Here is a 14,532-nt window from a genome sequence, read left to right as displayed (position 1 = left end):
AACCGAGGGTAATCTTACCCTCCCTATTATGGAACACGCGAAAGTAATGATCGTTGCCAGACCAATGTGCCCGCGTGCCAGGCATGTCACGGCACGTCATCGCCAAGACGGCGGCGCATCATCGACGCGACCTATTACAGTCTGGGCAAATTGCTTGCCGTCATAAAATCCGTCCGAATGATTGATTAACATGAAGTCAGATCGACCGGTTGACTCGCGCCCGCTTCCATCTCTCGCCTTTTTTTCCACTCAACCGCGCGTATTTCGAGGAGTAAAAGCACGCGGCGCGTTCCCAAGATGTTGACGAACATCGACGTTATCGGCGTCAATCATCTCGATCATCTCGAGGCCTTGTCGTTTCCAGGTGTGATACGACCGCCAAATTAATCTCAGTATATATATATATATATAAAACGGATGCGAAGTGTATATGATATCATATCTGCCCGCGGTTCTATAAAATGATAGTTTTTGCTCCCACAGTTCTTCCTTTATTGCACTTCGCATCCGCTTACAGCTGCGACGCGCGAGATGATCGAGTACCAAGACGTTCTTGTTAGAACCGTGCCAAGAGCGACATTTAGTCCTACATTCACTTGGTTGAAAATAATTTTTCACTGCTGGCAGTGTTATGTTCATCTAACAAAAGTAAAATTTTGTCTGTTTGCATCGCTCGGCGATTATTTATCTTTTGATTGCGTATTTATCGATCTTTTTTTTTTTTGTATGTAATCAAGTGTTGGGTCCGATTTTTTTTCTTTTTGCAAAAATGATATCTATCGCGGAATTACGTGATAGTTGAGACTTACCTTGCCAGTGGTGGCCGATTTGTAAAGTGGTCCCATGATGATGTGGTCGGTAGGACAACCGTCGGAATCGATCAGAATGATTTCGCTAGAGTCGACACCGTCCATGGCGACTAGCTCACGAACAAAGATCTCGTACGGGCTGTTGGGATCGAGGATCTCGAATTTGAGCGCCAGAGGGTCGCCGACTTCGGCCGATGGGATAGCCTCGTTTCCGCTGCGATCGGTAATCTTCATGGCGACATTCGGCGAGTCGACGATCACCTCCTCCGACAGGGCGGGCGTGATGTCCCCGTGTACGCCGAGATCGACTTCATTAGACACGGTCTTGTTAGTGAGGTCGTACTGACAGGTCACAGCCAGTCCGAGATCGGAACTGGTGACGATAGTGTCATGATGTTGGATAACCACGTCGTTCAAGTAGCGGCCGAGACCCTGCTGCCTTATATTACACTCGAGATCGTCGTACGCCATTCGTAGCTCAAACTCGAGCGCACCTTTGACGTCCTGTACGCACGAGTTGGGCGAACCCTTTGCGTACACCTTGCCATAGAAGAGCTTGCTCGTTTGAATTCTGGTCACCATATCGCCGGCGCGGCAATCGATGGTCACGTTGTAGCAGGAGCTCAACTCATACGTGGACGCCTCCGGTACATCGAGATACGGTTCCTGAAATTATCGTTTATTTTTGGACCGTTAATCATTGCTCCTCGCGCCGGGAGTATCTATACTATTCGACGTAAATCGCACATTAATGCGATTTGTCGTAGTATTAATTTAAAAGAATTATAGCGGGCGCGATAAAAGTGATAATAAATTTTAAAGTACACGAAGCATGCGGATATGTTTCGCAATTAAACTTCACGAAGCTACTTCACGATTTATTGATCACTCTTCTATTTTGTTCGCTTCACGTGGTTGGGAGATTTTGATAGCTTGCATCGGGCTTACACAAAAATTCCCAGAGAATTTATGACGAAAATCGAACAGCGAACAAAAAGGGTGCATCGAAACTCCACGCACTGTATTGATCTTCAGTGATATAGTTCGCATAGCAATTAATATGTTGCAATATTCAACAACAAACGTAGGTAAAATAAGAGCGTAGAGTATCTGCAATTTATACAGAAAATACGACCAAAGATCTTTTTCATTAAAAAAAATTTTTTTACGTCGCCTAACAAAAACTATATATGATTTTGTATCTTATCGAATTGATTTCCACATTTCTGATGCAATATATTACATCAAATGATAATTTATTTGTAAAAATAATTAACCATACTCTTTATTTTCAACATCTAAAGCATCGCATTTCCATTTATCTGTTATATCGAAAACCAATAATTATCAATCGCAGAATGATACATACACGTACATTTTCATTTATATCGTGCAGAATGATAATCCGCGCTGATTCGCGTGCATGTTACTTTACAAAGAATTATTCGAAATCGCTTTACATGACGCTATTTATCGCTTTCCATTCGAAGCTCAATGGCCCTTTTCGATGAAACAAATTAATCGCGAATATTGCGCTGATAAATACACTTGACATTTCGTACTATTTCTGCAGTTAATAATTTGTATATTTGAGATGTGCGCCGCAGTTGATGCTGGTACAACCAGTCGCGGATTCTACGCGCACTCTCTGATCATTCTCCCATTATACATATATTATTTGCTTCTCTCCGAACGAATAATCGCCCATGAAACCCGTATGGGTCATAAATTATCCATGTCGCGACGTCAATGTCGATATTTCAATTTAATTCGATACTACAATATTTAAATACCTCATTACAACAATTACTTGCATTTGCAGAATTGATTAATGCTTGTATTACGACTTGTTTCTGTTAAAGCGCGGATAATTGAATTTCCGACGAATTGGTGGTCGCTAAATCTTTCTTTTGATTTTCTCTCGAAATACCGAGCGCGATTCGGACAAACTCGAGTGTTATCCGAGAGTTCGATAGGGAAAGCGTCTGCGATGGAAACTCGATTTTCCGCGAATGCGCCCTCGGCGGATTGTTCAACCTGGTTTGCGTGTGTGCGACGTAATCGCGTTTATAGAAAATCCCCACTGGCCCTTTCAAGAATCCGCACTGCGATGCGATGAGCGAAACGACGCGATGCTCGTGGAATTCTATTTTAAACACTCCCGATAAATTAAATCACACAGGACGAGCAAGTAAATCGGTACGTGACAATGTCTACTTCTCGCAGCGTAACAAGAACTTTAGCATTATTAATTCATCAAAGTTTTTTTTCACGTTATTATTGTTCGCTATGACATGTTTATCGGGGAATTCGCGCAATGTTTTTATAACCATTTTATAAAACTCGTGGAATTTCTTACCTGAATATCGGAGAGAGTGGCACGGGTGTGATGGCTGAGACGGCAGACCATATCACCAGTATCACCATAATCGTAAGAATGGCAACGGAATGGCGAATTTAGGCACAATTCCCGGCATTCGTCAGACGTGCCGACATCCTGATAAACAGAGTCCACAGTCTTGAGTATTCGGCCGGTCAGCTTCTTAAATTCGCAAAGTTTCACTGGCTCTTCCACGCAATGATTTTCCAAATAATCCACTCCCTTCGCGGCCTGGAAGGCATTTGAGCCGGCAATCGTCAACCTATCCATTTCCGAAAGTTCGCATTGCTTGGTGGCGTTGATGTAATTAGCGGATCTGAAATCCAGAGGAAAATTCTCATAAATGATTTGTCGTGAAGCTAATCACGAGTTATTTTAGCTTCTTATCTGCGATTTGCAGAGAAGATAAGTTCGTTGATAAATTATCACGAGAAACTGTTATATATAATTCTGTCGTTCTGATGATTCACATCTTTCATCATATCTGTAATTTCTTCGATTTCCGAAACTGATAAAAAGACCGATATTGACCGTCGGAAGAATTATTCACGATTACAAAAATATTTCTCTCGAACGCATAAGCAAATAACAATAATAACTTATATATAGCATAATAAATTTTGTACATTTTTAACATATTACTTTAATTGATAAAATATAAAAATAAATATTATTTTTTAAATATAATTGAATGCATCTGCAAGTATAAACTCTTACAATAAATATGATATATGTATACATATGTCGCTTCCAGACGGAAAATTGAATATACTCAGAAGTTAAGAATGAAAGAGAGAAATGCAATCCGTTTTATTCCTCATGCATGGCGTCACTTGTCTCGCAGTATGTAAAAACATACGAGAGGACGCACGTGCTGTCTCCGTATAATCGTCATACCCGTGCTAATCTCGGAAGGCAAGTTGTAAAGAAAACACCTACGCTCCGAGCGCGCATCCGGGTTTCGTTTCCAGAGTGGCAGCGGAGACGCGACGGCACGAAGTCTGTCCGCTGGAATAATTGCTTTCCGCCACGCTTTACTGCGCCGTAATGATGCGTGGTTAATGATACTAAACGGAACTAAGCAAGGAACAATTAAGAAGACGCTAATTTACTAACGCTCCTTTTGAGACGAGGAGAGAGAAAAGAGAGGGCAGGAGAATGTCGCTTGGTCCATTGACATTTCCTCCTTCTACGCCCACCACGTGCATTGTATGGATAATAATGCATTCGGCGTAAATCGAAAAGAAAGATCGCATCACGATATGCCAATATTTGTAAAATTGTAACAGTGAGAACAATCTACAAATTTGAGTGGCAACCTCTTCGACAAATTGACATTTTCATCTTATAAATATGGATGATTTAAAATTTAAATGATGGAGCGACGTTCGCATTAACGTTTCAAGTGCTATATGATCACATCTATGATGACTGTATGAGTGATCGACACTTGAGTTTGCTATTTAATTGAAATTTCCTATTTATTGAAATTCCTTTAATTGAGAATTATATGATTATTTAATGTTCCGATGATACATTTTGATTAAATTACAGCGCGAGACATAAAAATCCAAATCTGAGAAAAATATTTTTGTAACCGTGAATAACTTTTCCGACAATATATAGATATTTTATCGGTTTTGGAAATCGATAGAAGTACCGGAAATGATGGAAGATTCCAAATATAAAACGGCAGAATTATTCGTGGTTACAAAAATATTTATCTCGAGCCTGCATTGCGTATGTACACTGGTCACTATAGAATTGTTTTGTAAACATTTATATTGCAACTTTATACATATCGATGGGAAATGATACTATTTTATTGCATACGGTGTATGGAACAGAGTCAACAGCATATTTTATCATATTTTTTATTTGATCTTTCTCTATATTCATCATGTGATCTGTGTGGTTATAGTATAACTATACTTGAAAATATTTTTCATTTCGATAGTTACTTTACGACTTAATGGGAACTGAATATTTTGTGTTGATGATTGCTTTACAACTTAATAAAATGCATTTTATGCCTTTAATATGCACTTTAATATTAAATTAGTCTAAAAAAAAGAAAAGAAAATGATTCTATGTGTGCGCACATACAAATAAATATGTTTATATATATTGTTTACAAAAATTAAATTGTAGAAAATTATACAATGGCTGCGGTAAATCCAAGCTCTTGTAATCTAACTAATTTTCTCGAAGCAAATGACTACTCTTTCGAACAATCGAGAAATCTCGATTACCATGATTATTATAATCTGTTTTCTCGGGTCTGCAATTTTGTAAATCGATAGGGAAACGAGAAGATATTAAGGGTAAAAGCGTAGAACGCGCTGTCCATTAGAACATGTGCGGTCGCATTCTTGTCGCAACCGCAACTTCCTCCATTCGCGTCCGCTTGATGTAGCGCGCGTAAACGCGTGTTCAACATACGCAACATACTTTCGAGACAAGAATCCAGGAAAATTACGGCTACGGTTCTTTTGTACCTCGAGATCACGTCTTCACCTCTGGCCGCTCTATAATCCGGGATTACGTATTCCCCGCGTCGAACATTTCCTAGACATAATCCGGAATATTTTTCGGCTTGACCGAGACATTGAAATCATCACCATCTTGTTCCTCTCTCCCGAAAGAGAGGTTCGGAAAGAATTAAGCAAAAAAGGAAAATCACAGACAAGATTTTTCGCCGCGGCATCATCACCGAATCGAAGTTTGTCTTCGGAACTGGTACCCGGACCGATGGGGTGGAAGCCGCTTCCGCGGGGCCCAGGAGCGGCAAAGGGTGAGGCCGCGAAATTTATTCCACGTCGCTCCATCGATTTTGGATTATATTGCCTTAAGACCTGAATAATATTCATGGGTGCCACGTTATGATTTCAATATTCCTCGGCGCTCCGCCGTGCCGTTGCCGAGGCAAAGTCGAAAAATCACCGCGATGCGGCCGGGTGCGATAAGCCCCCGGGAACTCGATCGAGAAATATAATCGAATTGGTAGCGGCCGTCTGTAGTTGCGCGATTATCAATGTGCCTTTCGTCCTTACATATTCCGTCCCTCCGCGTTACCATTTCGCGAATCGATTGGTATCGGTGGGGAAGGGTTGCCGACGTCAACGTTGCGCAGAGCGCGGTACCGCGACAATGGTCCGCAGTAAAACCGACGACGCGAAATGAATAGGTCACGAAAAACGCCCGTTCTCCCAGCTTTGTTTCACGGCGCTGGCGCATCAAATATATGTATATGTGAATGAATATTTGCTCGTTAAATCAACAAGTTTTCGGTCCAATTGTTCGTGATTCAAATACAATAATTGTCCGATGCTATATGCTCCCTCTCTCCTCCCGTCCCTCATCCCTTCGCCGGCGCAATACGTCGTTTATTATTCATTTTACATGCAAATGCGGACAATCGCTTTTATTCGAAAAATTATTTTTAGCCTATTCACTGATTGCGCCCCGCGTTGATTATATGTGCGCTCACCGAAAGATTTGTCATTCATGCTTCGCTGATGAAGATATCAAATCGTGCGTTGGATATACAGCATCTCATTATCGTTGACGCGCAAAAACGATTACAAAGCACGATGGTGTAAAAAGAGTTGTAGCGACGCTACTGAGTTGAAAATATACCGGATATTATAAAAACACATTGAAATCGTAGTTAATGAGTTGCACTAACAAGTTGCAACAAACCCGCGGTGTCGCTAACGATGATGGAGTGCGTCAATCACTCTTGCAAAGCTAAAAGCCGCGATGTATCTCAGTTTTTTTTTTTTTTTCAGGCATAATTCATACAGTTTATCACGGGTTATTAATTATATGAGGGAAATAATTATGCTATCGACGAAAGATAACTACATCCATTGAATTGTTTTGATATAAAAATAATTGTGATAAAGTGCTTTAAATTTTTATATAAAAATTTTATATCGCTTTATACAATGGATATGTTATTTTATAAAATGTTTTTGTCCACCGTGTCGACAGGTTGACATTGTAACGATCATGATATTAATTTATAGTGTAATAAGATTTATTACATTGCCCGCGCGCGCGCGATGAATAACGTGATATAAAAAGAAGAAAGAAAATTATATATTTTTAAATTTAATTTCTTTTTTTCTTTTGTAAATTGAAAAGAAAGAAGATTAGAATATTTATAATGCTCGTGTATATCTTATTATTAGTTCGCCACGCATCGATAACTTTATGGAGAATGTTTGGGGTAACTCTACTTTTGAGGGAACTTAAGGGATCCCTTCTCATTTCGTGTAGAACATCTTGTTCGTCGTATATCGTCAAACTAGCTTCTTAGGTGGCATTATCGACGAGAGTCCTCTACTTAGGGAGAAACGCGAGGAGATACGGCTACTAAAGGTCCGGCCCCTCAAAGTTTATTTCGGACAAACGATTCGGGTATCTCCCATGGTAAATAATTAATAGATGAAAGGGTAAAGGCATGTATACACAACGTGTTCCGCACTCATATCTCCTTCCACTATCGTTTTCCTAATCAAATTGATTTTTTTTTAATATTCAATATTAAATTATTAAGAATAAATTATTAGAATACTTTTTATAACTATATAAATATAAAGTTAAAATATTTAATCAAAATAAAATGAAGAATGTTATCTATTTCCAATTTAACTCACGAAAAGCTTTTGTTTTCAATTATAAATCAAAAACTATTGTGCGACATTTTTTCTTAAAAAAGGGAAGCTTTCTCCAAAAACGTATAAAAATACAAGAGGATATTACAGTGAACCTGAAATACGATATACATTCGGCATACCTTCTTCTATTTCATGACTAGAATTCCTGTTATCTGCGATAGAGCAACAGGAGCCGAGTGCAGTCTGGCGACGAGACAGGAAAAGATACGGGAGTAAGTTGAAAGTCTATTGCGCAACGATAAAGCCCTTTCTGTTTTTCTTTCCTTGATTCGGGACAAGAGATACCCCCGGTGCTCGTCTTGTACGACTTAGAATAAACATCGAGGGAAATTTTAACCTTCCAGGCGGATGTTAAATTCGAAGTTAACTGCGACGAGACGACATTCCGTCCGTCTCCCTTCACGCCGACTTGCTTCCCTTTTTCTGCCCTCGACATCCTCTCCTGTCTCCACATGTGTGTGTTGTCGCTCCATCGTATTTCTTTTTCCTTACTTCCACGCCGTACTATTCCGTATAAATGGCGAGACAAAAAAGACAGGCCGGATCAAACCGGCACGAGAGGGATGAAGGTAAAGAAAGTGAGCGAAAGCGCGGCGCCGTCGGTGACAGTGGAAAAGAATTACAAGTAGGTCGCCCCGCTGCATTCTCGATGAATCACAAATTATTCCTCCCACTTGCTACGAGGACTTCCATCGCGAAGTCACTCCGAAAAAGTGTCCTTGCAATAAGAATACACACACATATATATATATATATATATATATATATATATATATGCGTGCATACTTATATTGGAAAATGTCAATCGTAGAAATAATTTCTGCCCGTCTAAACTTTTCGTTCGCTAAGTGCTGGGTTTTTTTTCCCTTTAACGAATGAATATTGATTGACAAGAAGGTATTTTCATTACATTATTTAATGCCGAAGGAAAAAGTATATTTTGAATATTATCCCTATTCTTCATTCAATTTTTATATAGATTCCTGTTTAACGAAAATCGATAGAATGGAACGAGACGATTTTACGGAATAAAATTTTCAACAAGGGATATATAATGACATGCAAAATAAAATCAAACTTTTTTCCGCATATTGTTGAATTTTATCGGGAATTTAAGAAAATTTTAATTTCATTATTAGTTATTAATATGTGTCCAATGCTAACAATTAACGTGAATATCGTTGAAAGAAGAAGAGAAGATCGCTAATTGAAAGAATCGCGTAAAAAGAGTCAGTACGACGTCCTAGCGATAAACGTTCAGTTTTAGTATATCGTAAATCGGTCCGTTGATCGTAATCGACGATAATAACTAAATAAGGAAGCTATGGGGGAATTTACAATATCCGATAACAAAATATGTAATGCGTTGGGCGTGTCGCGTCATGTACGGACATATCTCAAGTACGTCCATATACGGAGTATAAACGGCCGGTGAAAAAAAAGCAAAGCTAATTTGCATTACTTTTTTGTGATTGTTCACTCTGCCCTAGCCCGTTGACCCGCAACGCCGGGTAATCCCACTAGACTCGGATAAGCGACGATATTAATGATCGTTGCGTAAAAACCAGCGCGGCAAATTTCATGCACGCCACCGCGCCCGCATATCTGGTAACATTATTTAGCCTTGTGCTCTCTGGAATGAACTAATCAGCTTTATATTGTGTATACGGAACATTGGAGGGAAATCCTGCGTATATTATTCATAAACATATATCAACAAGATACTCGCGTATGCGGCAGCGTTTTACAACGCAAATTGTGCGCCCGATTGAAAGAAGAATCTCACGGAAAGTATTTTCAGGATGACAGAAAGAGAGAGATTATTTAATGATATAATAACATAAATGATGGAAATCTTTATTGGCAGAACATAATTTATGCCGATTGCCTTGTATATTTCTTCAAAAACATGCAGAAAAATTGAAAAAAATGATATTTTTATATCTTTGAACAAGTTTTTATATAGTTAAGTATTTTGCTACCCAACTATTTTCCATTTATACTATGATCGAAGTTATTAATGATTAATTAGTAGTCATATTATCCCGTTAATAATAACAGTTATCCGCGTAGAGAAATTCGTAATACCTTGATTGCAATGTAAATTACAAGTGAATGCGATTTTCATAATGCCAAATGCTAATGACCACACATAATTCTATACGATTTTAACGCAGGGAAATCCATATTTCATACGATTTTAACGTGTTTATCATATTTCATTTTATTCATTGCGTGGCGAGGAAATGGTTAAACAAATTTATTCATCCCTCATGATTAAAATTACAGCGACGCATGTGCTAATGTCGGTCCAATGAAAGATAAGAGCTTAATGCAGCGTCACGGGATGGACGATCTGGGGAAAGGATATGGATAGAGAGCCACTCTGAGAGAGGGTGAGGGATTTCGGCGAGCGTTTAGGTAGCTGCCGGCAAGCTTTGGTCCCTGCACCTCCGCGCTATTACTTGGAGATATACGTCGTCTACGCAATCCCGTGATGCATTGCGCGTTCAGCCGCGACTGCGAGGCGAGACGCCCTCTCCACGAAATTCTCCCTCTCTCTCTCTCTCTGTCCTTTCGCCCTCATCCCTCACCATCTCTCTCCATCTGCCATCCCGGGCTTCCTCCGGCCTCTCGCTTTCTCGACAAATGGCCACAATTACGTACATGTGCCAATACATAACCCACACCGCTAGCCGCGCCTCTCCCGCCAGCCCTTCTTCGACAAAGTGCACCACCACGAGTAGTCGTTCGTTTACTCTCCGATGTTCTCGTCCGATACCGCACCTTCCCTCTCTCACGATTCACTCTGTCGTCGTTTGCCTTCCTCTTTCTCGCTTTTCCCGATCCTCTCGCAGCAGCCCTCTTTTCGTTTCTTTCCCATCCCGCTTTCTATCTCTCCCTTTCTTTTTTTCTTCTTTTTCCTTCATTCCTCTCTTGTTTCTTCAATAGCGTCGCGATAGACGTCGCGTAAGGTTGAAAGAAGAGAGAGAGAAAAGGTACCCGAACTCTCGCTCGTCGACGAGTTATCCACCAGAGCAAAACGAGACATCGTTTACGTAGTACGTCACCGCGTGCTTTCTCAAGTTGTCTTCGCGATCGCGCGGCTTTCACAGCCCCGGTTAGGGAGCAAATACACGAAATTAAACGGGCCGTTGGTTGTCGACGCAAACAAACACAATATCGATGCACGCGCGGTAATTTTTGTTTTCCTACTCTCTTCGCAAACGAAGTGTATTCCAGAGAGAGATGCATTTTTTTCCTCTCTCTGTGAAGGAATGGTTTTTGTTGAAGGAAAATATAATTGCACAAATACAATATTAAAAAGTTACTCCATTATGAGAAATTCCATTTCTCTCGACGTGACGCGAGGATCTGCGAGGTGATACCAGAAGGTTATTATTGCAATGAAATGATGGAAGTTACAATGATATTTGAAAGTGTTACTCGTAGTATGATTAAATAATTTGTTGCACAAACAACGTCTCCTATAGACGATTCTTGCGACGCAAGACGCAGCACGAAGAAAATAACAGTATTTAATCGTAACGTATATTGGATTCGTATTACATTATATATTCGAGTTGTACTTGATATTTTTTGCATTTATATATATTTTTTTTTACAATACGATGATTACTTTCGGCAACGCTAAACTGTCCCGAATTAAAGTCGCCCTCATGAAAATCGTAATAAAACAAAGGTCTCGGTATGTATCAAACAATTCTCTGTTTTCTATTGACTGACGCTCCATCGCTGCTTTCTTGAAGTAAACTTGTTTGCTAGGAAACGCAAACACGATCGAATCGCGTATTGTCTCAGGTTGACACAGTTAGTCTCTGACGAGCGGAAACGAAATTTCAGACCGGCGTAATCCCGATAATGGCAGAGCGTCGTTGTATCTTCGGTAGGAGTTTCGGAGAAATCTCGATACTCTCAAGAATAGGACGACCGGCTTACTCGACTGGAGGATGGAGAAACTTGTTCTATCGCAGATTGGGAAACGGAAGGTGGGCGTCGGAAGATGCGTTCGCCGGGGATAGATGTTTCCACGACGATATATACTCATACATGCGCGTTGACGAACTTCTACACAACGTCGAGATTCACATGTGGGTGCATGTGTATGATGCTCGATGTAATTACGATAAAGTTAATGTAAGGGTGTCGGGTGGCCCAGCTGGCACTGCGGTCGATCGACAAAGACAGGGGATGTAACAGGTGCTATCTCGCGAGTTTCGTAGCGTTGGCGTTTGCTTTTCTCCCGTATACGTATCTGACGATTAAACCGGATATATTTTGTCGAAAGTTCGAAAGTTTGATCGCGCGTGGTCCACGAGCTTTTTCGCCAAAGATGTCAGGGGATCTGAATCCCGGATTTGTGTCTAAGTCTTACACCTCGATCCACCGTGTTCGGAGCAAAAAACACGACAGTTTGCTAATTTATCGCGTACACTCGGCTAGCTGTAGCCACCGGGTCTCCGTGTTTTGCATCGAGAGACAAGGAAAGCAATTCGCCGCAGCGACCGGTCAAGCTTCAAAGTATCAAAGAGAGGGGGGCATGATCGATAACGAGGACTGAATCCTTAATCACAAATCTTCACCTATACCTCCGCGATTCCAATTAATAAATATACGCTACGACTAATGAATCGCGCGGTCTATTTGCGCGATATATAACGAAACGTTAATGCCGTTCTGATTGGGAATTAATTACTTATATCACGCCATTTGCATATGCAAATTGCACAACCGACCTGCAGACACGAAGGAATTGAATGAGAGAAGGGTCGGAGGAAAGGAGGTTAATGCCGTCGCCGGCTACGCGCGAAAGAGAAATAAAGTGGAACGGAAAAAGAGAGAAGCGCTGAGCAATGCCGAGGATATCTCATACTTATCACGGAATTCCTTTCTATCGTGAGCTCTTGTAACAATCCTTGTTAACGACAGTTGATAGCGATGCCGCTATTAATACGCACGTCAAATGTAGAAGATCAATGCGATCGGACAACTTGTTTCACTAAAAAATTATTCATATCAACATAAGGTTGAAGAAAAATCCTATACAATATTTCCTTTAGTATCACATTTTTTTTTTTTTTATTCTAAATTACTTTATTAACAAAAAACACGAAAGACATAAACCAGGGAATGAGGGTAACGACATCCCTTTGCTGACGGAAAATGACATTGGGTAAGGTCACACAAAATGAAGAGTTAAGAGAAAGATTCGCGCCGCCGATATAAAAAGTCCTTAAACACGCGTCGCTCGACCGTGCTTGAAACGAACCAGCTCGTTAAATCTTGGCCTTTAACGTCGAAAGAGTTCGTCATTTTAACGTGTTCCAATCTTTCCCTGTCTTCCGCGGCGCATCATCCTTCCTTTTTCACGAGAATTTCACGGTTCAATTATAATCGGATGACTTTTATCATAGAGGCAACGTGCTGCGATCCCGCAGTCGTTCGATTTAGCAAATAAACCGTCGTGAGAGTTGTATGAACGCGCACGGCGCGGCGGCGCGAAGAAGGCGAAGATGGATGAAGAGGGCGACTCGAATGATTTACTCGGATTCCCAATCGCCGAGTTTAAATGATAGTCGTCCAGGAGAGCTACCGGTTGTTGGCGAGAGGTATTATCGTGCGCGGTGGTCTCTCCGCGATCGCAACGGCTGCTGTCTAGAAGGCTGTCACTGCCATCAAGCTGCTGTAGGGGAACTGGTGTGGGGGATCTGTGACGGGGGTGGCGCGATATTTCCCCAGCGGGGGTTTCAACCCGCCGAGATGAGTACGGGCGATTGTGCCCGAATGCCGCCGGTTCTACCGTCGAGTACACCTATACCTACTCTACGTTCAAGGCGCATCTCGTCGGAGATAACGCTGACGCAGAGCGACTATTTCATGGACATTGATTCCTCACGCTCGTAAATCACAGTTTGAAGAAAATCTCCTTTATGAAATTCTCCTCTCCGAGCGCTGTGCGCTCGAATATCTATTAAAGATTACTGCGCGTGTCTATTAATTGCGCTTGTGTAAAAGATATTATATGAAAGGATGGATCAAGATCCATAAAAGGGTCTTTTTATCGTTAATAACTTTGATGAAATGGTAAACGTTGTTTAATTCAGCGAAGCGTGTATTAAAATTTTCTATAAATTCCTTTCTATTCTATAGGAAGAATTAACTGTTAATAACAAATTGTGTATATAATGTTTTTATAATACATACAACGTTTATTTTTATTAATTAATTTTTTTATATTTATACGTTATTATTTTTGTATTAGAATTATTTTTGTATAAATTGTCCAGCACACTTTCTATTGCATATTCTATTTATATCGCACGCGTTTTATCTTAACTTTTTTGCAGCTATGCAACATCTACATCGTTAAGCGCGAATACTCATTGTCGTTTACTTCTCAGTAAAGCTCTTCCCTTCCCTGATATATTCTTAAAGAGAGACAACACGGAAGGACAAGTTAATACGCGTTTAAACATCACAGAAAATCCTTTCTTTTCTACTATTTGCTGAGAAACGCCAACGCTGCGCCGTATCTTCGCGACAATATTACGAAGTAGATTTTTAAAAAATATAAGATTTCGACAATATTTTTATATAATGCGCGTAAAATCGCGTATATATATTAATTTTTATTTTC

General features: G+C 40.4%; 2 protein-coding genes across 6 annotated transcripts in view; one reads left to right on the top strand and one right to left on the bottom strand.

Moving 5' to 3' along the window:
* Positions 1-14,532, top strand: part of Atg16 (Autophagy-related 16) — a 397,081-nt gene that overhangs the window by 174,957 nt on the left and 207,592 nt on the right. The gene's annotated exons all lie outside the window — the stretch shown is intronic.
* Neo (ZP and PAN domain-containing protein neyo) overlaps positions 1-14,532 on the bottom strand; it is an 87,836-nt gene that overhangs the window by 9,425 nt on the left and 63,879 nt on the right. For both annotated transcript variants that reach the window (XM_083033332.1, XM_083033333.1), the window contains exons 4-5: positions 3,169-3,505; positions 810-1,475 (exon numbers count right to left, since the gene is read on the bottom strand). In XM_083033332.1, the coding sequence (XP_082889458.1) occupies positions 810-1,475; positions 3,169-3,505 (1,003 nt within the window). The remainder of the gene's footprint in view (positions 1-809; positions 1,476-3,168; positions 3,506-14,532) is intronic.

This window comes from Prenolepis imparis, unplaced genomic scaffold (assembly GCF_030444845.1).
Source record: "Prenolepis imparis isolate NDT839.2.m4 unplaced genomic scaffold, iyPreImpa1.0 SCAF_3, whole genome shotgun sequence".
NCBI lineage: Eukaryota > Metazoa > Arthropoda > Insecta > Hymenoptera > Formicidae > Prenolepis > Prenolepis imparis.
This window is presented reverse-complemented; position numbering and strand designations above follow the sequence as displayed.